General features: G+C 39.2%; 1 protein-coding gene across 1 annotated transcript in view; it reads left to right on the forward strand.

The window, feature by feature from the left end:
- The first annotated feature begins 1,687 nt into the window (after positions 1-1,687).
- COG3 (component of oligomeric golgi complex 3) overlaps positions 1,688-27,183 on the forward strand; it is a 30,715-nt gene continuing 5,219 nt past the window's right edge. Inside the window, exons 1-20 of the mRNA XM_036384796.2 lie at positions 1,688-1,888; positions 3,748-3,894; positions 4,418-4,479; positions 6,154-6,319; positions 7,125-7,199; positions 7,321-7,413; positions 7,701-7,826; positions 10,027-10,107; positions 10,318-10,361; positions 10,568-10,694; positions 11,182-11,273; positions 13,713-13,852; positions 15,083-15,243; positions 17,358-17,463; positions 19,326-19,450; positions 21,057-21,146; positions 23,009-23,129; positions 25,408-25,496; positions 25,596-25,730; positions 26,733-26,808. Coding sequence (XP_036240689.1) covers positions 1,721-1,888; positions 3,748-3,894; positions 4,418-4,479; positions 6,154-6,319; positions 7,125-7,199; positions 7,321-7,413; positions 7,701-7,826; positions 10,027-10,107; positions 10,318-10,361; positions 10,568-10,694; positions 11,182-11,273; positions 13,713-13,852; positions 15,083-15,243; positions 17,358-17,463; positions 19,326-19,450; positions 21,057-21,146; positions 23,009-23,129; positions 25,408-25,496; positions 25,596-25,730; positions 26,733-26,808 — 2,224 coding nt within the window. The 5' untranslated portion in view covers positions 1,688-1,720. The remainder of the gene's footprint in view (positions 1,889-3,747; positions 3,895-4,417; positions 4,480-6,153; positions 6,320-7,124; positions 7,200-7,320; positions 7,414-7,700; positions 7,827-10,026; positions 10,108-10,317; positions 10,362-10,567; positions 10,695-11,181; positions 11,274-13,712; positions 13,853-15,082; positions 15,244-17,357; positions 17,464-19,325; positions 19,451-21,056; positions 21,147-23,008; positions 23,130-25,407; positions 25,497-25,595; positions 25,731-26,732; positions 26,809-27,183) is intronic.

The raw sequence follows: 27,183 nt of genomic DNA on the forward strand, positions 1-27,183 counted from the left end.
TACTTCAAGGAGTTTGGAGAAGTTTGCCACTTTGGAGTGACAGTAACTACACTGTACCAATTAATCTGTGGGGAAGCTGCAGAGGCATAACTGGACAAGATGGACTGGAATTGACTGCAAATTCCCAAAGGCACCAAAATGGTGAAATAGGAGTTCAGGATCTCAGCTGAATGTGAACCAAGAGTGTGCCCAGCTGGCTGAGAAGGCCAATGGCATCCTGGCCTCTATCAGCAGCAGTGTGGCCAGCAGGACCAGGGCAGGGACTGTCTGCCTGTACCTCGCACTGGTGAAGCTGCATTTTGTTATAAATCAGAGCTTGACTAGGCCAATATTCAAGCAGCAATCAATTTATTAATTAATATGGTAAAGTATGAGCAATACAGTGCTGGGTACAGTGCAGTTCCTTCCACCTGCACACCGATAGTTGAGGCTTACAGGTATTTGTAGGGGTACTCATAAGCTTTCTCAGCAGTTTCTATTCCAAATTTTTACATTACAATTCTATACATTATTGTGATTTATTTTCTCAGAATGTATCCCAGGAGTCTCCCATCTGGTGGGGTCCAGCTTCCAGATGTGGGTCCACTATAAATCTTATGACAGTGATGTCCAGCTTCCCTTGGTTGAAACTACTGAGTTGATGTTCATCTTCCTTTCCCAAGCTGCTTTTCACTGTTTTGTTAAGGCCTTGAGATAAGCATGTTTCCTTTTTATATATTCTAAAGCTATAGTTTCAAAGATCCTTACTACAAGCAATATTCTAAAATTATACTTCAAAAGGTTACTATTGCAAAACTCAGCTACAAGCAGAAAGTCCTTGTCAAAAAGCAACATCCTAAAGCTTTAATTCAAATGCTCCTAAATCCACTTAAGACTTATAGAAGTTAATTGCAAACAAAGGATAGGTTCAAAGGCCTTCTTCCATGCTTTATTTTCCTCAGTTATTTATTAGAATTTATCTTTATAACTGTCCCGTGGTTGGGACACAATCACAAGTACGTTGCCTGCATGTACCTGCCACGAAACACAGCTTTGTATTTCACAATTTCAAGTGCTCTGTCCAGGTTCTGGGCCCACAGTTTGGGAAGGATATTGAGGTGCTGGCATGTATCCAGGAAAGGGCAGTGGAGCTGGGGAAGGGTCTGCAGCACAAGTCCTGTGAGAAGGGGCTGGGAGAGCTGGAGGTGTTCAAGCTGGGGCAAAGGAGGCTCAGGAGGGACTTTACCACTTCTAAAACTGCCTGAAAGGAGGGTACAACCAGATGGGATTGGTTTCTTCTCCCTGGAAACCAGCGACGAGACAAGAGGCCAAAGCCTTAAACTGCACCGGGGGAGGTTTAGGCTGGACATCAGGGGCAGGTTCTTCTCCGAAAGGGTGGAGTCACCGTCCCTGGCGGTGTTAAAGGAATGACTGGACATGGCACTCGCGCCTAGGTGACATGCTGGGCTTTGGTCACGGGTTGGCCCGGACGACCCGAGGTCCTTTCCAGGCCACTCTGTGATGCTGTGGATCCTCCTGGCCGCCAGGGGGCGCCATCCCGCCCGCTCGCCCCTCGTGACGCACTTCTCTGCCCCGTGCCCATGACGTCTCTGCCACGCGACGCGGCGCGGCGCGCTCCGAGCCTCCCCCGGAAGCGCCGCCCCGCTCCCGGCGTTCCGCCGCGCTCCGGGCGCCGCTCCCGGCCCGTCCCGGCCCGGCCGCCCGTCCCGCCGCCGGCAGCATGCTGGAGCCGCCGCCCGCGGAGCCGCCGCCCGCGGGCAGGGACGTGCGCGACCGCCTCAGCCTCTGGGACCGGCGCCCGCAGCCCACCGCGCCGCTCAGCGACCGCCAGACCGACTCGGTGCTGGAGCTGAAGGCGGCGGCCGAGAACCTGCCGGTGCCGGCCGAGGTGAGGCGGCGGCGCTGCCCGGTCCGGAGGGGCGGAGGGCGGGAGCGAGGGCGAGGGCGGGAGTGGCCGCGGTGCCACGTCGTCAGGCGGGCGGCGGTGACGGCCCAGAGCGGCTGGGCCTGCGGGGCCGCGGCCGCTGCTGCGGGGGGCTCAGCTGCGCTTCGCGTTCTGGGTCGCGCCCGCAGCCGCGTCCTCAACCTCCCCCCTCCCTCCCTCGGGAGGGCTCCCTCTCTGGGAGCCTCCTGCCGCCCCGCCTGGCAGGGGTTTGTGAGGCAGCGGTGGGAGCTTTCCCCGAGAATCCACGGGCTTTCTCTGCCCGCCCTCGCCGCTTCCCTCAGACCACCGGCATTTGTCCTGCTGAAGTTGGGAACTTCAGTCGTGAAGTTCATTCTTTTGGTCTTAAATTGATCCTTACTAATGCATGGCTTCTGGCGCCAACGTTATTTCCTGGTACGAATTGCAGGCTCTCGATTGAGCTGAGGAAAGCGAGGAATAGGGGTAAAAAGGTTAATAATTTGTCAGCACCATAGAATACATGGCCTCCCACGGTGTAAAATTCCAAACTCTGATAAAGTGATTACTTATGAACGTTCCCTTTTCTGCAAAGGGGAGTGGAACAGAATGCTTGCATTCCTAAGTGCACTTTTCAGGAGAGGATTTGTATTTAAACAGGATTGTAGTGTAAGATAAGTGCCATAAAATCAACAAAGCCTGCTCTCAGCAAGTATCTGAAAGCTCAGAACTGCAAAAGGGAGAGTATAAAGCCATTCCTTCCTCAAATGCACCTGTTTCATTTAATCCTTCCTGGTTGTGCTTTTTTGTGTCAGCAGAATGCAAAAAGTAAATATTGGCAGGCATCCAAAATGATGGTAGAAGGATATCCTGCTGCCAGAGGATGTTTTTAAGGGTCTAAACCAGCTTTGCAACAAGGCAGGTACTGTATTTGCCAGTGAGGACAGCAGCAAAGCCAAGACATTGAGTTCTTCAGAGACCTGGGACAGTGTTGTGTCAGCTGTCCTGAAACAGCAGGCTCTGATGGATTCACCTTTCCCTCTGTATTAGACACCAGAGGAACCCTGGCTGCCCTGCTGGGGTCAGCCCTGTTTTGGGTGGAGAGGTGTGTGGAAGCTGGACAATATATGGCAATCTGTTTTTTTCTCAAATAGTTGAAATACTGATGGCTCTTCTTCTGTTGGGCTAATATTACCAGGCAGGGAATATTTTACTAAGCGAGTTGTTTTCTAGAGAGATACCAATTCGTAGTTAAGCAGTGTTTTCTGGTTTTACCTTACTGATGTTCTCAGAAAACATACAATTCATCATCATGTAATTGAAGAGGGTATTATATTAGTTAAGTGTATATAATAGTATTTTTCTTCTTGAATTAATTTTTTCCATATAGACTAATTAGTAGTCTCTGATCATACTTAAATACAATTTACCTCGAGTTAATTTTTTCCATGTTTTTCTTGCTTAAACAAAATAATTGTGACTAAAAAATAATTCCTGTTCAGCAGAGCTATTCCTTGTCTTCTGAATAAATTATGACAGCGATCTTGAATTTTCCTTGAATGTCTGGCAAAAAAACCTGACAGTTCCTGTGTGGTGTTTCTAAATGTGTGGATGTTGTAGTTGTTGGTGTAATGGTTGGACTCAGTGGTCTCAGAGGTTTTTTCTAAACTTAATGTTTCAGTGATTATCATATTGATAGGTAAAATGTCCATTGCATTTTTTTCTTCAAAAGTCGATGCCTGTAATTTTCTTATCCTACTGGTTTGGATTGCTTTGTAGTTGAGCTGCACCTATGAAGGGATTCTCAGTGAGTTATCTGACCAAAGTTTGTGGTGTTTTGTGAGCAGCTGCCCATCGAGGACTTGTGCAGCCTGACGTCCCAGTCGCTGCCTGTTCTGCTGACAGCTGCAGTGCCAGAATCCACAGAGGATGTCCTTCTGAAGGGATTTGCAGCTCTAGGGATGGAGGATGAAAGAATTGAAACAGCACAGCAGGTAAGTGAATGACCTCCAAGATGCAGTGATCTTCACAGAATTCTGTTAGTTTCTGTGTGTCTCACCTAGCTTTTGGTGGGTTTGCTAAACCTTTTGGGCTGTTTTCAAGATGCATAAGGGGGAGCTTGGGGGGAAAACAACACTGAAGTCTTAGCTCTGAAGTGACAGGTACTTTTTGCATTTGGAGTGGAAACTAATGTGAGAATAAGGCACCCCTTCAGTAAAGTGGTGTTGCTCTTGAAGTAGAAGAACGTACACTATCTAATGTGATACCCTTGTTCTTGTGCAAATAAAGCCAGATGAAATCCAGTCTTTACCATTTTAACTCAGTGAAGGAATAGAATGGAGTATTTCAGTTGGAATGGACCCGCAGTGAGGAATTAGTTTCCTAGATTAATAACTGAATTCTGAAACAGCTCTGTTTTTAACAAAAGCTCATCTTCATTTCATAGATCATAGATTTGATTTTTTTAATTGATTGCATGTGATATCTATATTGTTCACACCATAAAATCTCTTCTAGTTCTTCTCCTGGTTTGCTCAGGTGCAAACACAGATGGATCAAGATGAAGGTGCCAAGTATAGGTACGTGCTCTTCCTCAGTTCTTTTCACTATAAGCAGTTCCACCCTTGAAGGACTTCATCTTGTCCATTAATGTTACCACATGTTCACATTCAGCTGGTGGGGAGTGGGGGAATGTGTGGGAGCAGCTGAGGCTTTCCAAGGCTGTGTACCTCACTCCCAAAGGCCACTGCCCAAGAGGCAGAGCAGTTAAGGGGATGCAGATTTCCTTCTGAACTGCCCAGTATAGGCAGGTGGAAATTAGTTTTGGCTTACAGACAGGGCTGTAGACAAAGGCAGTCTAAGAGCTTTCCTATGATTTTTCAATTGCTGCTGCTATTGGAATGTCATCCTCTGATTGTGACTGAAAAATAATGAATATCTGTGTAAGCAGATGTGGCTGGTGGTAATTTCTGTTGTCACCATTTGGCTCATCAGTCACTATGGTTGTCATTCTGTATCTACATTCCCTGCATTCCTTGATACTTTGCTCAGCTCCAGTTTAGAGTCTTGCCATTCTCATCTGTTTCTGTGTAACTGACTTTTCCGTCAGGCTCAGCAGAACCCTTTCCCTCTGACTTCAACAGTTACTCCTTGGGAATCTGAAGTACAGCTAAATGGCTTAGCTACATCTGCTCGTGGCTTTTATAGAAACTGGCTTCTGTTTTGACACTTCACAAACTTGCCCTTGGCCACAAGGAGATGCTGCTGTACTCCCTCTTCCATTTTTCCTCTGCTTTTCTTTGGGCTATTTCTTTCTCTTTTGCTCTGACATTTGAGGACATGGCTTTTCTTAAAAGCAGAGGGTGAGGCATATACTGATCCTGTGATCTGCTCATTAAGAACCTACAAGGAGTAGCAGGCTTGCACTTTGTCAGTTGGCATGTTTGTAACGGTGCACACAGGTGCTCAAATGTTCCATGGATGCACAGTGGTTTGTAGGATGGCCAGTATGCTATTCTCTGCAGGAGTCCAAAGGTGCAGAAGGAAAATGAATAATTTCTTTGCCTGTTGCACATGGATACAGGGAATTGCATTACTTGCAGCTTTGTACATGATAAAGTAGAACTCTGAAGTTTTAGCTGACATCCAACAGTAATTAATTTTTAATATGCTTTAGATAAGCTGAATGCTTGACATAACATCTAGTTATCATTTAGAGGTTTTGTCTGCATTGAGCCTTGGACAAATCTGGTGACACTAGACCCTCTATCTATTTCATCTAAGCCTCTTTCAATCCTCTCAGTAAGTTTTGAATCCTCTAGATAATTTCAGCTCCTTCAGGAGAGAAAAAGTAATTTCTAAATGGAAAGTGAAAATGAGTAGAAGAGACCCAAATTAACACGCCTGTTGGGAGCAAGGCAGGTAGAATTTGGCTGCTTGCAGAAGTCAGTGTGTTTGTGCTGCCCATTTAGACAGTATTCACATGCTCCAGACCAGCTGTGGTGCAAGCTGCTGCTTTCTAGGTAGGCTTGCTGTAAGGAATGTCAGGGAGATGGAGTAGCTATTCCAGACCCTTCAGCTCTGTTATTTCTGAGATAATGAAACATCTGCTTTTTGTGCACTCTTGCTTGATGCAAGTGATCTCCTATTCCTGGAAGGAGAAAAGTGGTGGCAGTGTCCCTGCAGGCAGCTGGATTTGCAAATACAGAAAGGGAAATTTTACTTCTGTTATCTGTTGATTCTCTTTTTTCTAGACAGATGAGGGATTACTTGTCTGGCTTTCAGGAGCAGTGTGATGCTATCTTGGATGATGTGAATAGTGCCCTTCAGCACTTGGAGTCACTGCAAAAACAGTATCTTTTTGTGTCCACAAAGACAGGAACACTGCATGAGGCCTGTGAACAGCTTTTGAAAGAGCAGGTAATCTTTGATGGAAGGATTACTGGGAGCTGCTAAGACATCGTAAATGACAGTTTCATTTTCTTGGGCTGGGAAAACATGTGAGCTGTGGTAACAATGCATCCATTTGCTTTGGACCTAATTTTTTGGGAGTGTTTCACCTGAAACTGGGATGTCAGGCTCTGCAGTCCAATATTCAGTATGTGTCAATATATATTTTAATGAAGAAAGTTAGCTGAGGGCAGTTTTTGTTGCCTGACTAATGCAAACTGTATTGGAATTAATAATTCATATCATTTGCAGAAATATTTTGAGCTGCTTTCTGCAAGATCCTTAAAGTTGGGAACTTATTTCCCAGATACTTTCTTTTCCTGATGAACTGCTGCAACAGCGATACAACGAATGTTTTTTTTCATAGTCAGACTGGATAAGAGATGTTTTAAGACTCCAGTCCCGAGATACAGGATTTTTACAATTCTCCGTAGTACTGATGGCAGCACTGCTGTTTGTATGCAGCATTGTCTGTGGGATACTGACAAACCTGTAGTATATATTATTTTAAATACACTACTGAAAAAAATGTGTCAGTCTCTGGCAAAAGAGCAAGAGAGCACTGGTGTATTTTGCATCTTTTGTTGGACTTAATTAGTTGCAAGTTGCTTGGAGCTATTGAGCAATGGTGTGTGCTGAAAGTTGAAAGGGAGGCTTAATAATTTTATACATTATATATTATATGCACGTGTGTGTATATATATGTGTGTATATATATATATTTAAGCCACTTGCTAGGTTGATAATTTTCTTTTATTTATTGTTTCTTTAATAGTCAGAACTTGTTGACCTGGCTGAAAATATCCAGCAGAAACTTTCTTACTTTAATGAGCTGGAAAATATCAACACTGTAAGTATTATTTCATTGTTAATAGTCTTAGAAAATGAAAGTATACCAGTCTGTTGAACTTAGTCACCAACAGTAACGTGCTTAGGTTCCTTACAATGATGCTTTGTCTTGTTTTCCAAAGAAATTGAATTCCCCTACGCTGTCCGTGAACAGTGAAGGATTCATTCCCATGCTGGCTAAGCTTGATGATTGTATTGCATATATTTCATCACATGTAAGTCATTCTGTATTTTTGGTTAAAAATGTCACAACTATGTGTTCATACTTTTCTAATGTTTTTTTTTTCCTATAAGAAGTTTTCTATGCCAAATACAGGAAGAAGTTAAGGATGGTGCTTTATAAATGTAGGAAATTTTTATTGAATATACTTATTATTCTTCTTAATTTTTGTAAAATACTGCTTTTAGTTTGTACAAGCTGGCTAGTTATGGATTTTAAGTTTTGATAAATTTTTGACTCTTACTATTTCTATTTAAAATGGATTTTTTTTCTTTCTTTCAGCCAAATTTTAAAGACTATCCTGTATATTTGACGAAGTTTAAACAATGCCTTTCTAAAGCTATGCACCTTATCAAGACATACACTGTGAATACACTACAGAACCTCACAACCCAGTTAATGAAAAGGGTAAGGTGAACCAGCGAGTGGGAAGTGGAGCTGTACTGAAATGCCTATTATAACATCAAAGAGTTCTCTTTTTACTTTTTTTGAAGGTGGGATGTGTCAGCAGACTTTTGTGAAAATAGGTCAGGGCAAACACTATGGTGTTTGTGTAGGTTGTCCAATACTCAGCCAAGTATGAGGGAGATCTAGTGATCCAAAAGATTGAAAAGTAGGAATAATTAAAAAATGATGGAAATTGAAGAAGATGAAGTCAGTGAATTGAAGTAGGTGAGCAGTAAGCTAGTGAAGGCCAGGGATGGATGAAGGACTGTGTTAGAGACACCAGATGGCCAGACAGTTGCTTTCCTGAACCAGAGTGTGCACTGGAGCTCTGAACTGTCTGCTGGTGTGTTGCCAAATGGGGAAGGTACACAAGAGAAATAGAGGTACTGTGGTGTTTTGTTTTGGAGATGGATTGCTTTGGAGAGAGAGAGAGATTAAAGGGAATACTTGAAAAAAGTGTACAGGAGCTGGGTGTTACTGGATGGTAATTGTAAAGCACAACTCTGAGTTCATACCATGATCATTTTGGTATTACATTCCAGTAAGTATTCTTGGGTGCCCTTGGTCATGTAAATGTTTATTTCTTCTGCAGTGGTTTGTGTGGCTGCAGATAACAACTGTGCCAGGTTCCTGTTAGTTTTCCAGCATTTTTTGTTTCGGTTTAAAGTGTTGACAGTGATGCTAGAGTGTCCCAGGGAAGAGACACCCTGTCCAGGTGTTTACTCCCCCTCACTCCAGGGAGATGTAGGCATAAATGTGAGCAGGGAGGTTTTTTTGGTCACATTAAAATGTTGATAGTCTCATGCTGCAGTGTTCTGGCAGAGCAGAAGGGAGAGAGGAGTGTCTCTTCCTATGCACTGATTCTTTCTCCAAATAATTGTGTACCTTGTGCTCAGTTCTATTACAGGCAAACTTGGTGTCCTTAGGGATAATCAGTGAAACTGAAAGATACTAGAATTGAGAACTGGCACACCAACAAGAAGGGAATTTTAGGCAGTGTTCATGGAAACTTCTGGAAGAGTACTCATAGAGTGAAGATCTTGGTTAAGTGTCATTGAATATTTTTTGTTTGGTACAAAACTAGGTTTTATTAAAAAAAAAGGTATCATAGCTTGGTTTGATGCCAGTGGATTGCCCTGACTGAGCTGAATTTAAACAAAATTGAACATCTCTGATAATCAGCATGTCTACAGAAAGAAGTGTGTAACCTAATTTTTGGATTTGAATTGCTGCTTAGGACTTTGAAGTCAGGAAGGATATGTCTTTTAAGAGTCAGATGACCTTTTCCTTTCCATGTACATGGGGGTTTTGTGAATATTTTGTATACTTTGAAACATTAAATGGCTACTTCTGCTAGAAGTGCAGTACTAGATCAGTGTTTTTTAGTTGTGATCAAGTGTTGAGTTTTCCTATTGTAACAGAACAAGACTGTCAGGACTGGAAAGGGGAGTGAGATCTGGATGTTCTTTGGTGATGCACGCATGTGAGTGGAGGTTTTGATGTGACTTTATAGAAGGATGATGAGGTTGCTCACAGGGATGAAAATAGGAGGTGAGGATGTTTTCTTGTCCCCATCATGTTTCTGAAGAAGACCATCTCTTCTCTCTCACTTCAGTAGGGATAAGGAGAGGAAAGCTTGGTGTTTAAACTGGGTCTCTGCTCTGCTTTGTTAGTGCTAGAATTTGTCTTAAGTTCAAGCTGTCTGCTGAAGAGCTGTAGGGGGAGCTGCCTCAAGACTTGACATTCTGGTTGTAACTTGAATGCAAGCTGAAACTTAGCTTCTCTGCCTTGGGAACAGTAGATAAAAGGGAAATTTGTTCCATTTTAGTACTACATATTAAGGACCAACAATCACTACTTTCTGGCAGGTCCAGAGAAAATTTTTGTCTCTAATGGAGAATGTCATAATTACTGAAAATGTTCATTTTCCTGTAGAGGCTGTTGGATGAAATGCTTGGGTCGGGTTTTGTTCTTCCATTTGACTTTAAATTCTGAAACCAGCACGCCTTTGTTGGTGGGAAGTGGCAAAGAGCTGTTTCACTATAAGCATAAGCATAAACAGCCAATACCCTGTTTTAGAGCCTAATTATCTCAGCCATTATATACTAGAAGCCAAATATAGTATTTTGCTTTTTAACCAATTACTCATCTCTTCTTTCAGGATCCTTCAGCTGTGCCAAATTCTGACAATGCCTTCACGCTGTTTTATGTGAAATTCAGAGCAGCTGCTCCCAAAGTCAGAGTAAGTAGCTGGTAACTAACTTTTAAAAAGGAAGTTATGAAAATGAGGCTTGAATTTATTAGTGTGAATGCAGGGATTGCATATTGTGCAAATGTGAATGTCCAAAGATTGCATATTGTATCCGTGCAAAAATACCACAAACTGTTTTCCAATTACTACAAAAAAGTGATTTACTGATAATACTTCTTTCTCTGGTTTTTTTTTGAGTAGACTCTTATTGAACAAGTAGAGCAAAGATCTGAAAAAATGCCAGAGTGAGTATGTCTACATAATTTATCTTCAACAGTTTTAAGTTTTGAAAATATTTACTTTTGTTTAGGTACTGTTAAACACATTATTTGTTTAAAAGAAAGTTTTAAAAATTGAAGTTACATAGACCTAAAGAGGGTATTAGAATGCATTTTATGTGTGCCAGAAAATGATCTTCAGGATGCAGTTACTGTTTTAATTTCTTGGCTAGGTATCAGCAAGTTCTCAATGAAATCCATCAATGTTACCTTGACCAGCGGGAGCTGTTGCTTGGTCCAAGTATCGCTAGCACTGTTACAGAATTAACCAGTCAGAATAACAGAGATCATTGTGCTCTGGTAGGTAAAGTAGTCATGTGTTGTGAAGGTTTTGTCATGTTTTAATCCTCTCTCCTCCAGGAAAAATGAACTTACTTAATTCAGTCATTGACATGCAGAATTGTTACTGTTGTCTGTGAGTTTGAATCACTAACATTCTACTAATATTTTCAAGCCATACATGTTTTGTTTCTGTAAAGACTCCACCCTGTTACAAACCTCACAGAGGGGGGAGGATAAAAAAGAAGCATAAAATGTGGTTACTTCAATTTCAGAAACAAAAAAGGGACAGAAGTTGTACAGTGACCTTTTATTTGGCTAGTAACATCTTTTCAGCCCATACTCTTAGACTTCATCTTGTTGCTTTTGAATTTTACAAACCTTCAGTTTAATCATAGCTGTAATAATCACAGCACAATATATAATAATCATACTTCTAATATCTCTTGTGATACTGATGCAAGGAAAAGAATTTAATAATCAAGTATTTGTATTTCTGTGAATACAGGTACGAAGTGGTTGTGCCTTTATGGTCCATGTATGCCAGGATGAACACCAGCTTTACAATGAGTTCTTCACAAAACCAACACCAAAACTGGAGTAGGTGGTAGATGCTGGTTTTGTTTTACTGGATGTTGTATTTAGTGTGTTGTGATGTAGCAGACAATATTTTGTGGCAAACAGGGCTGTGTTCAAATGGTTTAATAAGAACTAGCAGGATAAAAAATACAGCTCAATCACTTCTAGTGTCAGAATTTGATGTTCTTGTGTTTTCTTCTTTCTTCAAGCAAAGCTGATAGTTCCCATTCTCCATAGGTAATCTTTGCAAATGCTCTGTAGATAGTCTGAAAGAGTTAAAGATATTCAGGTTCTTTGAAAATAGCTGTAGAAGACCACAGCTCTCAGCTGTTTTTGCACAGCCTGTTGCACTAGTGCTTTCATTTACTTCAGTCTGAAGTTAGGCTGTTGAACTCCAGCTATTTTTCTGGAAGGATTTAATGAGCTGCCGTTACTGTCAAGGAATGTTTGCATGTTGCCTGTATTTGGGCTGAACAGAAGGCAGGGTAGTTGATGCCTGACAAGAGCAGTGTCCCAATCTCCCTTGCCTAAACTTAAAAGAGGGGCAGGTTGCTGCTTCACACAGTAATTGCAATGTAAAAGTATTGTTAAGTTTTTTACAACAAACCTGTAATGGTAAAGCAATTGAATAGATTGTGCCCCTCCTCCAGTTTTCTGGTATGTTTTAGTACTGATACTTGATTTTGAAATTTGGGTAGGTCATGTTCCCTTGCTATAAAGTTCCTAACTTAAGTGTATTCCTATTAGTGTAAGTCTAACTTATTAGTGACTAAGCAAGACACTGGTTTTGAGTGTTGCGATGTCTTAAATTGAGTGCAGCCTACGTTAAACAAGTGTGTAACCTGAAAAAAAGACTGCCCAGTACCCTCCCCATCCTTCAAAGCTAAAGAAAACCAAAACTGCATAAAGCCTCACTAGAGATAAACCACAGTGCCAGACTGGGCCCAGTCTTTTCTGAGGAATTGTGGCCTTGTGTGAGGCATGCTCAGAATTTGAGGTGACTGAAATAAATTTGTTTAAGAATCAGTTTAGCTATCTCAGTCCAAATCCTGGGCTAAACATCCCTAATTGAAATCAGTGTAAAATGTTGTTCAGCCAGAAATATTGTCACTAGTGCTGTTCACACCAAGAATGATAATAGACTTCTGTTTATTTTTAAATTTTGATGGAATGTAATTACCTCATTTCCTAAGAACTTGCTTCCCTTTTTTTTTGCCCACATCTAAATAAAATATCTTTTAAAAATGTTTCAAATAGTAGCTACTTTATTAGGTTTCTTTTAGCATAATACATGGCCTCATTTTCTTTTCTGCAGTGCTAAGGTGCTCTGAAGAAATTACAGCTAGGTGTCTATGTAGAGATAAGAGTTTACCAAAATTCTACCCAGGAGTAGAGATCTGAGATTGAGTATTGTACTTAATAATAAGGCTGGTGAAACTTTCTTTTTTGTTCTGCTTTTAGCATGGAGAGTTACTGTTTTATCAAGTTGCTTATAGTGCTATAGGATGCAAAGGAAGAGGATTCAAAATGTTTCTTCTGCGTATTTTTCATGAGCATTTTTGTTCCCAGTCTGAGGAACTGAAGTGTCATTGTCCTATTGACAGACATTTTTTGTGAATTAGAAAAAAACAAATAGTGCAGTAAACTCAATATCTTTATCACACTGTCATTATTCAGTGTTCTTGATGTTTATATTTCCAACTCTAGACATTACTTGAATTTTCAGCTACTGGCAATAGCATTAGTGCCTAATATGTGGTTAGTGAGGGCAGCATTGAGAATGGCAAAAATGTCTAGAGTGAGTGCTGTTGATGTCTTAATCAGGATATGCACCACTTTGAACATGAAAGAAAAAATCCATGGAAGTGGGATTTCTGGTGTGTCACTGTATTGATATCATAACTTCAGTTAGATTGGAAAGTGTGTTCTGAGATGATGGTAGCTATGACAGAAAACATTACCAAGCTTCTCCTCCTGCATCCCTCTTTGTGTGCTCCTGATTCTAATACACTTTTGAGTCCTTGCAATCAGATGAGCCTTTTCTCAAGGGAAAATTTAGGTTATGATTCTGAGCTCAGCAAGAGCATTTTCTTACACAGAAGCCAAGTGAACCAGGTTGCAGCATCTTCCCTTTGTGACAGGTTGAGTTGATTGGTTTGTATAGATTTTTTTTTCGTTTATTTGGGTTTTAAAAATTTATTTTAAAATTATTTAAAAGCTGTAACACCATGTTTAAGCAGTTGATATGCCACATCCTTTAAAACAAAAACTTTTCCTACTTTGTAGGAAACAGTGGGTTTATGTCTTAAACAGTCTTGTCTGAAGTCTTCTATGACACTTGTTTTTTCACCCTCTTTTCAAAAATCTTTGCCACGAAATAATCTATGTTTGTGATAAAATTTTCTTTTGCTTTCGGGGGATCCTAAAATTATTTTGCTTTGTTTTATTTTTTCTTCATAGTGAACTCTTGGAGAAGTTGTGTCTTTCATTGTATGATGTCCTGAGGCCAATGATCATCCATGTCATTCACTTAGAGACACTTTCTGAGCTCTGTGGGATTCTCAAAAATGAGATGCTTGAGGATCATGTACAGAACAATGGTAACTCATAGATTGAAGATTATTGTTTTTAAGTGTCTTCTTAACTGATAAAATTATTCAATTGCATAGTAAGAAAATCTAGATGCTTATTTCTTTCTAGTGGATCTTAACCTCATGTTTGACATGTTTGTGTAAAATTAATTATGCTTTTTCATTTATAGTGAAGGTCTGTATATTTGGGTCTGTGCATAACATCATTTTAACTAATGTACTGATGCTTGTCTTGTTTTCTCTAGATTGTACAACTGCTAGCAAGCATCCACCTCGTGTATATCCATGCACTAGGGTTAATTTAAATTAACTTTTTAAATTAACGAACTACTTTCACTTGGCCCTGCTAATGCATCATCCATGTAGAGCTTTCTGCATAATGGTGATAAAGGAATTTAAACTGATTTTTTTTTCAATTCTCCTTAACATCATGTTTCCCAGATTAGAAATTGTAACTTCAGCAGAGGAGTTAAGTAGCAGGGTAGATTTTGGAGTTTTGTAAGTATGCAGAGTCCAAAGTCTCATAGGAGTGAGCCAACCTGGTGTCTCATTTCATAGTATGACCAGTGCATAATAGAATCCTTTCACAGTCTTAATTGCATCAGGCAGTAAATAGAAAGCATCCTTGGTACCTGGTATATCACCCAGTGTAGCTGCTTGTCACTGAAGCTGTGCCAGTAATCATGAAGAATTGTTCACTTTCCTGGAAGTATAATTGTAACACTGTTGGGAATGAGCAAAACTTTGCTGATGTAATCATTTTTGGCTTATCATAAGTGTCTTACTACAACTTAAATTTGGGCTGATACAATAATTCTTAAGTTTGATGGGAGCTGCTTTGGTTTATCTGTTTTTATCAGCTCCCAACAGTCACACCACAGGTATTGGCTGTGATGGAACCAAAGCCATCTTGCTTTGTTGTTCCCACCAAAATTCCACTTAAGTACCCAGGTCTGAAATAAATAGAACACTTAATTCTGAGAAGACATCTGATGTCATCAGTGTGAGGTTGCATTTTCATAGCCTAATGAAAATCTGGGGAGCCAAAGCAACTGCAACATGGAGTTCAGTAAATTCCTTGTTTGTCACAAATTTGTCTGCATACCGCTGTTCCAAAAATACCCTGACTCCATCTGCAGCAAGCCAGGTTTTTATGGTCATATGTGTGATACTTCAGATTTGTGTTTCTATAAGCTTGTTGTGTCATTAACAATTTGTGCCTGTTCTTACCTTTGTCAGCTGAACAACTGGGTGCCTTTGCAGCTGGTGTCAAGCAGATGTTGGAAGATGTGCAGGAGCGCCTTGTCTACAGGACACACATTTACATTCAGACTGACATCACTGGCTACAAGCCCGCGCCGGGCGATCTCGCCTATCCTGACAAGCTGGAGATGATGGAGGTACAGCCTCAGCTGCTTCATTGGCCTTGACTTTGTACATGCAGTGTATGCAGTTATGCAATACAGTGCTTTGCAGCTTGGGTTTTCCTGTTCTTAGGTGTATTTGGTGTTACTAGCATTTTCAAATTGACACCTGCTGATTAAATTATGGCCCTGAACTAGATGTCAACATTCTATGTCAAACTTAGTGACAATAGCAGTAGTTCTCACAGTTAACAGTTTTATCAAAACTTGAAGCTTCTGAATTTTTATTTACATTCATAAGTAATAGTATTACCCAATGTATTTTCTAGTTGAGCTGGAATTGAAGAGATGCTTTAGACAGTCCTGGTTAGCTGCAAGTTTGTTTTAAGAATTACTGGTCAACCAGCTTTTGGTAGGCATGTGTGTACCCTATGCTCAGGCAGTGTGAGAGTAGACTTGCTTTAGATAATTTAACATGTTAGCAATAGCTTCCAGAAGCCCTTTTCAAGTTCTTATCAGTATTAGCCATTTTTTTAGTAATTCCAAGTCCTTTGAGTCAATGTTCCTGTTGAAATGGATCAAACTAATTCTACTTACTTTAAAAGGTTAATACTATATTGATGAAAGTTTCAGAATGAAACAACTCACAGAAATAAATAAATGCCCAATTAGAAACCTTTCATGAGTTTTTGACTAGAACAAGCTACACCTGCATGAAGACTAAACAGAAGCAGTAAAGCATAGTAAAGATCCCCCTCCAAAAAACTCTTGCCATTCACTTTATAATGGGAGGCCCAAGCTGTCAAAGGACTGAGGTGACTGAGAATGGCCTTTCCAACATGGACTGGCAAGATCCAAATTTTATTTGTTTTCCACAGCTGCCAGAATAGCTGGTGGTGCTTAGAAAACTGTAGGACTTAGTTCCAGGTGACCAGTTGGTAGAAAGCTGCTGCTTGACTTCAGAATCAGAACATTACTTATAAAAAACACAGAATCTAGCTATTTATCTGTCTGTCTGTCTTATCTCTCTCTTCTCTCTACCTACCTACCTAGCTAAAATACATGTATTTTGCTGTGGGCTGAAAGACATTAACATTGTGTGACTGTACCTTACTGGGCTCAATTCTTGTCTGCAAACAGAAAATTGTGAGAAAATTACCAGTAGTGAGCTCATATTGCTATGATATTGTCTTTATACACATACATCTCAAGCTTTTGTTGTACTGTAGTTGGTACTTTGGCAATTTTGTGGGATATCCACAGAAATATGAATGAAGCTAGTGAGTCTGTTGAGTATATGCTCTTTGTACTGAAAGTTTAAGGACTAACAGGCATCTTCAGGCAAGTGATTCTGCTGTTTGGTCTGTATGAGGCCTTATTTTCTAACAAAGGTTCTATGGCCCTTCAGTTAAGGAAGAGAAAGTTCATTCCAAATTGAGAAATTATGCTGCTCTTCATATGTCCTCATAAGACTTCAGTTTTTGCCTGGTTTGAGATTCATTTTGCTACTTAATTGCTTTTAAACCTCAAAACCTTGCTATTTAGAGAGTCCTTCTGTCTTAGTAAATGAATTATTAAAATGTTAAAAGCAGGGGGCAGAAATGTTTCTTGTGCTGTTCTGCTCAAATATTAATGCAGTTCTTTGCCCATTCTTGCTGCCTCTTGTTGCTTTGAAGACGACCAAGTAGTGGAAAAGGCTGAAGTGTGGAAATGTTGAGTAATGTTAGGGGAAGGCTTTTGGTTGAACTCCCACAGGGAATAAACTAGAGAGTACTTTTGGGCCATCTGCACATGTCATTTATGGAAATAAAGCCATAAAAAATTATCTGTTTAAAATCCTAGTAAGCGCTGAACTGGGTTACCCTATTTTGAACTTTTCTTTCTAGGTGGCTTTATAGGTCATTATTGAGAGATCAGTAAAACAGGCAGAATGGAAAGAGCAGTGCTTTACACAGATATGTATTTGTGAATATCATATTGCAATATTTCTGCCACTGTTTTGGAAACATCTGCCTGTTTCTTCTAAATGTCTTTGAAACACTGGAAGCTGAGTGTAGCTGATCTCTTTTGCAATTCAGCATGCTTTTATCTGTTGTAACCAAGGCAGTGTTACATGATATAAAAATATTATTGTGTATCTTTCTTTGCAGCAAATTGCACAGAGTTTGAAAGAGGAACAGAAGAAGCTGCCATCTGAAGCTTCATTTTCAGATGTCCGGCTAGAAGATCCCGAGTCCTGCAGCTTAGTTAAATCTGGTATGAAATACATCTCATATTGTCAAATTAATGCAAAAAGCTCATGGAATGTGAGCATTAACTTGAGCCATCTGTGAGAAACTTGCATATATCTTAAAATTTGTCTATTTTCCTAGACAAATTCATAAGCAATTTTTAGAGGTGAACTTTGTCTCCAAGTTTTAGTTTCATATTTTAGATGACAAACAGCCTGATCTTGTTCTTTTAGTGGCATTTCTTTGTGCTTCTGTTATATGAAGCAGCTACTTTTGCAACCAACAGCATCTATTGTACTTTGTATAAACCTGAGCTTTTGTATTCTCCACTGAAAAGTGTCCCTGCCATCAAGATATGTGCTTGAGGATGCTTTTGTTTGTTAGCTGTGCTAAGATGGGAAAGGTGATTTGGTGTGTCAGGCATGTCTCTTAACTTATAGGTATTTAAAATAATTCAGACTTTACTCCTTGACATTTTAAACATGTGACCCATGTGTCTGTAAATTACAGCAAACTGGAATAAAATTTCATAAAATGTGGCTGTTCTGATCCCAGTCATTTGAGTGTTGAATTTTTAAATTACTATCAAAAATCCATGAAGAATGTCTCCTTTTATTTTATTATTGTTCAGAGTGGTACAGTGTTGTTATTTACCCAGCAGCATCTTTCTCAGCTGTTTATCACTTGTTCCTTGTATTTCTTTTGATTACATGGTAGTTTCTTGCTTTTGGCTTGGAAAGTCTGCAGAGGTGTTTCTAGCTGGACTCCACAAATCTCATTGAGAATGGAGTTCATCGTACTTCATCCCAGGTGTATGGAATTTGCAAGTCCTTTAAATCTCACCTGCACTCAGGAGATGGAAGGATCCTATGTGGTATAATTTGAAGATATGTGTCTGAGATAATTTGGATTATTTGTCCTTCAGAGGTGCCTTTTTCCCATTTCACGACCTGCAGGAGTAGCTGAAGTGACTAATAATAGCCTAGGAACCTCAAACTGATATCATAAGATTTTATAGGCTTTCTAATTACTGTGACAATAAATTTATAGTTACAAGAGGTAGAAAGATATTACTGGATTATTTCAGATGATTTCTTCACTGATGACATAAACACAAATGCATTTTCCGTCAGCAGGTAAAACTACAAAAATTTTAGTTTTTTTAAATGGTTGGTATTTGAAATCAGAGTTCTGGTGCTATTGACTCAGCTGTTTCCCAGCTTATTTAAGGACAGAATGAAAACAGACCTCTGTCTGTCAGGTATTGTGAAAATCCATTTTGAGCATACTGTGTTATTATGATGGTTACCCAGGAGGAGCACTTTTTTATGTTTACAGCAATCTCATGACAAAATTGGTTTTGCTGTTATTTTTACAGTTTATAAATTATGTTTAAACCCTATATTTTTTGCAACTGTTCAATCCATCTCCAGCAGAAAGGAAAGAGTGTATAAATAGAATGTTTTGTTCCTTTCTTTTTTCTTAAGCATTTCCTCTAATTCCATGATCTCTAACCATTTATTTTTATTCTTTTCTCCTGTGCTATTTTTTTTTTCAGTAACTGGTCATTTCAGCTGTTCAGCAGAGTGGGAAGTGTGTGTCATTGGAGACATGCCTGTAACACTAACTCATTTAAAAAGGTCGAGCTGGGCCACCCCTGAAAGCAAAGTCAAGTCTTTCATAGGCTTGTGCTCGATTCACATCAGAAATCTAGTACTGACCTGCTCAGAAGGAAAAAAAAATTAACCTGTTTGGGTAAAATAAAATGTCATATTTCTGTGTAGAGAGTATAACATGGAATTTTATATTACAGTTGATATTACAGTCTCCTTTGGTTGGAAGGACAGATGGGCAAGCTTTACATGTGTGTATTTTGCTTTTAAACAGGTTCAGCTGAATCCCTTAATCCCAGGCATCAGAGCACGATTTCACCTGCAGATCTGCATGGAATGTGGTATCCTACTGTCAGAAGGACTCTAGTGTGTCTCTCCAAACTGTACAGATGTATAGATGTACGCAAAAATTTCTTGATCTAATTTTTAAGATGAAGTTATAAAGTGTGTAGAGCATCATGTCTAAATATTTTAATGCAAACTAGGAATGGACAATTACTGGCCTCTAACCTCTTGGTCTTTGTGCTGCTATCTTTATGTAAAACAAGTGAACTGACAAATTTAGGTCATCATTTCCAAGACAATTTTATATTTGTAGAATTAGAAAAATGGCACTGATTTGTACATCTATTGCTTTTGCTGTTACAGAAATAATTCAGTGTCTGATGTTCAAGATACTGATCTTACCAAAGCTGAGGAGTGAATAGGACAAGAAAAAAATAGAAAGTTCTGGGTCAATTACAGGGAATGATTTTATTGCTGAAATTACTGGGTTGAATGTGTTTGTGTGATGTATCTGGTCTTAAAAATGGTGACTGTGCTGCTTCTACACTTTGAAAATGTTCTGAATTTTTTTTTGCGGCACATCTCTTCATGTTCCAAAACGTAGGGACACATTTCCAAAGTTTAAGACAGTGGAAATCTTCATGTCTATCAGAAACAAAAGCAATGTTTACTTAACACATATTTTAAGACTTTCCCATTAGAATCTGTTTTGTGTTGCTCACTTAACAGCATATAAGGCTGATAAATCTCTGAGAAAACTAATGCAGCAAGTGTTTTTGCTTTTCTGCATGTGTTGTATCTTTATTAGACACATTTAATGGATTTCAAAATATCTTTGATGTGCGTTACACGAAACTGCTATTACTAAAAAAGAAGCCGGGAAATACTAATGCTTTATTGCTTGAAATATCAATCCCACTAAAACAGATGGATATTTGCCCTTTTTTTCAGCTAGACCTTTGTAGATGAGGTGATTTCTGTGTTGTTTGCAAGGCTTGCTTACAGTGTATCTGCACAGAGGTTAATTTAGTTTTCCCCTGAGACACTGTAGCAGAACTGGTACCCTTTGCCTGCACCCTGTAGATAGGGAGCAAATGAATGAAGTGGTGCTGGCAGGTCTGGGGCAGTCAGGGCTCTGTTGCAGTGCTGGTGGGAGTGAGCCGTGTTCCTATGGCTGGCTCAGCCGTAGGATCATATTGCTGCCACTTAAGGACCTGCTCCGTGTCCCCTGGGCCGTGGCAGCTGTCATGTTTGTTTACTAAGCTGTCACAAATGTGAGGTAATTTGAGTCTGCCTGAGGTTAAGCTCACTGGAATGATCTCGTGTCTATTGCAGGTGTAGCTTGCAAGCACAGATAGTTGCCCTGACACACAGAGAGTGTCTGGTCAGGTTACCCAGCACACACCATTCATGCTGTTGGCTCTGAATGTGTGAGGTGTCACTGACCATGTTGCTACCCAGGTGCCAATTCCGAGCTGCAGGGTGAGCAAGGCAGGCTTGTGTGGGTACCTGCATCCAGCCTGAGTTGTTGTAGCAAGCTTTTGTATGTGAATGCTCCATCCTGTGTCCCTGCACGCAGCCAACATGTTTGTAGCTAGTTGATCTGGAGTTCAATAAGCTGGTAAACACATCGTTCACAAAGTGCAACTCTTAAAATTCTGCCTAAGCTTTGCTAACACCTCTTTTGTTGGTCTTTTTTTTCGTTTCCTTTTCCCTGCAGAGGGCAGTGTTTCAGGGATTATCACAAGAGGCCTTATCTGCCTGCATCCAGTCGCTGCTGGGAGCTGCTGATTCCATCAGCAAAAACAAGGTCAGAATCTGTGCTTTGGGTATGATTTCCACAGCCCTCAGCCCCTTGTATATCTAAAGTCATGAAGCAGTGGTTCAGAATTCTGTTAAAATCTCAGTCAAAGCATGTTGCTCTGCCCCCAGAGACTTGACAGATTTGCCAGTTCTTAGTTATGGTTAATGTATTGCAGGGCAAAGATAATGATTCACATGGTAGCCTATCTGAAAAGGTGGCATACAGATCGTAGCAATTGTGTTTATAGGCTGCTCTAACTCATGGGAATTCAGTGAAGTGATGCCTAAAGGGAAATTTTTGCTAGAGGACTTTGTATTTATTTTCACTGCCCTTTACTCTTTTCTCTTTTTCTCTGCCTCCATTGTTCGAATTTTAAAAAAATCTTTCTGACTTATGTTCACTGGGAAGAAGTTTTAAGTATTCTCTGCTCAGAATTGTATTATCAAAAGGTTTGATCTGGTGTGTTGCTCAGAATTCAATGCAGATTCGTCAGGTCATTTACACTTTAACTGTGTTTAAGTAGTTGGAATAAACTTTTGTTTCCTGTCACAGTTCCTTTTTATCCTGTAGTAATTTGCTAATTCCTAACAGCCAGGAAGTAAATTAGAAAAGTCTTAGTAGGCTAAAATTGTTGGATTTTTATAAGCAGTAAATATTTAGTAATGAAAAAGGTTTTAGTTCTGATTGGAAATGATCTGTTTTAAAGTGTTTCTTTTGAGTGTCCTTTAAAAAAATGTGTTAAACATAGCATCTTTAAAAAGAAATGCAAGCTACACTTCTCTTTAGCTTGAGCAGATAACTATTTCCTGTGTAACTGATTCAGAATTCTACAGTTAAATACTACTTCCAGCACTATGTACCTGGCCAGCATTGATTTAAAAGTATGCAGAGAATGAAACTTGTTCTGCAATGAACCCTAAATAGGTTGGCCCAGAACTAGGATCTCTACCACTTTGTTTGTGATGCATGTTAATTTAATGTTATCTGGTAAAACGATGCATATAAGAATTAAAAAAAACAAAAACAAAAACAATCAACCCCAAACAACTCAAGATGCCCTTTCCACCACTCATTTTTCGTGAAATTTCTATTTGTTGAAACTGCAGGTTTAAATCTGATTTCATCTTTTCTGTTTTTTTTAACATTATATCAAGGAAAGTGCTCCTCCAGCTTGCAAAAGCAAATTTGAATTCTAGAGTCCTCCTCTTTTTACCTCAATGAGCCATGAACTTTAAAGATTAAAACCAGCACGTGTTATAAAGCATGTAGTTAAAATAACAAGCAGTGCAAAATGCATCATTTAGATGGAGTGAACTTGGCCTTCTTTTACTCTTTGTATCTTTGCTGTACTGTTTAGAAATTAACTAAGCTTTGTGTTTAATGACATGAGAAAAATGCGTTGTAAGACCTTTGCAGAACGGCACAGTTAATCAAGATTATTACAGGAACGTTGACTTTTTTTAGTCATTGTAATGATGAAAACAAATTTAGAACCTCATGTTTTTCAACTATAAATTATATGAATTACACGAAATAATTCCTCTCTCTGAAGAAGAATAAATTCGTATCTTTCAAATAGTGGATACCTTTACTTAATGAGGACATTTAGCAATATGGCTGTGTAATCTAATTCTTCTAAGAAATGGGAATAAAATATCCCATTAAAGTAGAAGTAATGCTTCTGTAGTGCAGTGTATTAGGAATAGTACAGAAATGGGATTTGTTGATCCCAGAGTGTAGTTAATCACACTACAGACTAATGGAAAAAGCTTGTTAAATAATAAAAGTGGAAACGTTGAAACTTTGCTCCTCATTTAATTGTTTGGGGTTTTTTACATGTAATGCATGTTCTTTCTCTTGTGCTGTAGACCCAGGTCGATGGACAGCTTTTCTTAATAAAACACCTTCTGATTCTTCGTGAACAAATTGCTCCTTTCCACACTGATTTCACCATTAAGGAAATTTCCCTGGACCTTAAGAAAACTAGAGGTACTAAACAGCTGCTGGCCACAGAATGGGATGGGATTGTCCTCCCTTTGTGCCAGCAAAAGTTTTGGGTTTATTTTATGTTCACTTGCAATGACCTGTATGCTTTTTCTAATCTCTTGCTTTGTTCCTAGCTTTTCTGAAAAAAAACCAAAACCATTCTCCTACTCAGGGCAATTCAAAATATATCTAATAAACTCTTTATTTTTGTATGAAATGTGTTTGCCTGCTTTCACTGCTGACCTAACTAATTTATCCAGTCTTTTTTAAGAACAGCTAAATAATCTACATTTCTATTGCACAGAATTGTCTTTCCTCTTTTCTAGCCTGTTAAAGGAATATCTTTCCTTACTGCTGCTTAGCAGGGGAATTTAACAATATGTAGACAACTTAGCTAGAGCAAATTAAGATTTCCTGGACCTTTCTGTGAGGTTTTTATTTTGAGAAGGATTTCTTATTTTGCAAGTTCAATGAACAGTATCGGTATTATGGTATTATGTAGCAAGCATGTCTCTTGTAGGAAAATAGAAGTAGTGGCCATGGTCATGGTTTTTGAAATTGTGCTATTGTTCCCTTATAAAAATCAGGAAAAAAGCTCTTAACCCAAAATTTAACTGTCATGCACTTTCCAAGTTGTAGGGATAATGGGAAAAATTATTGGAAGCATGTCAAGTTTCTCTCCTTCCATTCCAGAAGAGAAAGCTGAAGAAATTTCTTCTCTTTCCTGCTAATATACTGCAGTCTTAACTCTGAAGCAAGCATTTCTTACACTAACCATTTCACTTGTTGCATTTGAACATCAATGAAACCTCCTACCTGTTGAGTGGTTTCTAGTTGACTGGAGGTTAAAGGGCAAATACATCCTTTTGGTGTCTTGTCCTGGCTGACACACAAGTTTGTTCTCCATATTCATTTAATGGAATAAATTTTTGTGCCAGCCAGTGCTTTGCAGGTGGTAGTGGTAAGTAATGGAAAACACTTTCTTTATATTGTGTGGTGGTGGCAGTGGTGTTAAAAAGATGGATGTTGTGCTTAATTCTTACTGTGGTGTAGCATAGGCCAGTAGGCCTCTTATATTTGGGATGAGTTGTCGAGGAAAAATAATATGGCTAATAGTTTTACTGTGTTCTAGCCAAACTTCCTGCACACAGGTTTAAGATTTAGTTTGGTTTTTACAGATGGAGCAATACTGCTTACTGTAAAAGTCATGCTTTTGCCCAATTTCTTTAAAGTAGTATAATGTTAAGGTTCATGTAACTGAAATATTCGGTGGGAAAAAGAACTAGCTCATAGTCTTCTAATCAAGAATTTAGGAAATCTTTGGAATTTCTCAAATGGCTGGTAAAAAATTCAGAGAACAAAAATGATCTTGCTCTGTGTTCACCATTCACTGCATAGGAGTGCAGATTCTTAGTTCAGTGCAAAATCTACAAATCTATGTATTTGGTATTCTCTCTTTATTTAATGTCTCAGAAAACACTTATTTTACTCTTATGTCTTTTTTCCCTCTGTTTTATACAGAGTGCAGAATTCCTTTTGAAGTGAAAAAAAAGGCAAATGTGTATGATGATAAATGGCTGACAGTAGGGTAAAAAGCTATACTGTAACTAATAATTTTCTTTTTCCCAATTTGACTAGATTTCAGTGTGACAGCATCCTGTTGAGACTATAGGTGTAATTTCAGTATTTTGTGTTAATTTACAGACATTGTTGCTTTTCCTTCTTGAGACTTGTGTAGAGAACATAAACATGAAAGTTTATCAACCTTGATGCTTTATTGTTTTGTCCTAACTAAAACATCTAAGCACAGAAGAAAAAAGTGTGCATTAAAAGTTATTTCATGCAATTGTAGTTGGTTTTCCGAGGCGATGTGTGCAAAATTCTGCATATTATTTGCAAATGCTTAAATAGCTTATATTAAGGTCTTCCACTTGTAGATAAAAGCAGCAAGAAGAGGAGAGCTCACGCAATTGTCATGGTTATAGCACTGCAGTTAATATCAGAAAGTTGTTAGTTTCTTGTAATGTATTTATCTGTTTAGACTGTGCAACTGTTAGGTACAGGTGTACCATAGGTGCCACTGAAAAGTAGTGAATTAAGCTTTGTGTGCTTCTGTGCATGTGCACTTGTGCATCCACTCTGAGCAGTGCTAGAGTCATTTATGTTGCAGTCATAATCATTCATGCTGGGCCATTTTTATGCATAAATGAGTGATTATAGTTTGTAGTTCCTGGAGCTGAGTGGCATTGACTTTGAGTGTGAGTGACTTTCTGATTCACAGATGCAGCATTTAAAATCCTGAATCCTAAGGCAGTTTCAAGATTTTTCAGACTGAACAGCAACAATGCCTTGATACAGTTCTTACTGGAGGTAATGTGGAGTCTTATTGCATTAAGAAAAGTTGGGTCATTTAAGTGTGTGGTGATCTCTGGCAATTAAAAAGAAGAGAATTGTTGTTCTCTGTTCAAGGGTACTCCAGAAATCAGAGAACATTATATCGACTCCAAGAAAGATGTAGATCGTCATTTGAAATCAGCTTGTGAGCAGTTTATTCAGCAGCAAACCAAACAGTTTATAGACCAGCTGGAGGAGTTCATGACAAAGGTACAAATGTGTTGTATGTTTGTTAACCTAACTGAAGTACTAGGAGGATAAGGGAATTGGTATTTAAATTGGGTATATGACAATCTGCTAGTGCTGTGTGATTAGCTGAAGATAATGTGCTTTCCTTTAAGTTCCAACAGCAATTTTCCAGGCATTTTTGAGATTAATGGGGTTAAAGGAACATGTCATAGCTTGTTTTTACAAGCAACTCTTGTGTTCCTTTATCAAGAAGTTTCAATTTTTCCTTGAATTGTAACAAATGTGTGAAGGTTGGCAGAAGCTTTTCTTTCTGTAGGAACTACTTTGATTGCATTTGTAAGCCTTGAAAAACAGTCTTGGGTCATGTGTGTTCTTGAGGGAGTTCTTAGAGTATTGGATGTCTTGTTACAATGCATTTCTTTCTAGAACTTGCTCTAGAGGCCAGGATTTCTAGTGAGAAAACCTCTCAAGAGGATCTATTCTGAACCTTAGGTCCTGAGAATAAGTGACATGCCCTTATAGAAACTTGGGCCACAGCATTGCATGGACTGCAGATATCCCAGCTGCTGATTTTTAAAGAATTTAGAAGATTACAGTAATAAATTTACTCATGCCTATCATGCTGGGGTAGGGGTCAGTGGCATGCCTATAATATAGATGGGTAACTGGTGAGATTGATAGTTTGTCTGAGTGATCTCAGTGATTCATTGGGAATCTGGGGAATTTGACTAAGCTGCTTAAGGATAAGTCTCTTTTGAGGTTTTGTATCTTAGGTGCCTAAGCATCTTTGTAAATTTAATCCCATTTTGAATTTTACTTTTAAGAATTGATCACGGTTGTAATTTTGAATTGCATTTCTGTCAAGCTGCTTCCCCTGTGTGTTGTTAAGTCAGGCCATAGAAGAGACAGATCAGTGGAGATTCTGTACACTGTGGTATCTCAGAGAGTTGTAATTTTTAGTTGGCTATTTTGTTGTGAACTCAACTGAAAGAAACATCATTTTGTTGATTTTACTCCTTTTAGGCAGCTGCTTTAAAAACAATGGCCACTCAAGGAGGTCCCAATTACAGCCTTTCACAGCAACCTTGGGCACAACCAGGTATTTACTTTGGTTTATATTCAGGTTACTATTAGGAATCTGAAGAAGTGGCCAGAATAACTTGGACTGAGAGACTGTGATTGATTTTGAAAAATTCTACATATAAGAACTGTCTACTTTTTTCTTGCAAATCCTGGCTTCATTTGAGCCTGTGTGCTATTTGAAATGTCTTAAGCCAGCTCTAAAAACCTGACAAACTTCAGAATATGTGTTTAATTGGTGCAGTAGATGAATGCCTTGAGTATTTCTCAAGCTGTGATTGTTCTTGCATGTAAACAGCATTTCTGCAACTGCATACAGAATGTGCTTAAGGAATTAATTAACTGTGTTATGATAAAGCTTTTACTTGTGTAGGAAAGAATGAATCCTCACTGA

This window comes from Molothrus ater, chromosome 2, assembly GCF_012460135.2.
Source record: "Molothrus ater isolate BHLD 08-10-18 breed brown headed cowbird chromosome 2, BPBGC_Mater_1.1, whole genome shotgun sequence".
Classification (NCBI taxonomy): domain Eukaryota; kingdom Metazoa; phylum Chordata; class Aves; order Passeriformes; family Icteridae; genus Molothrus; species Molothrus ater.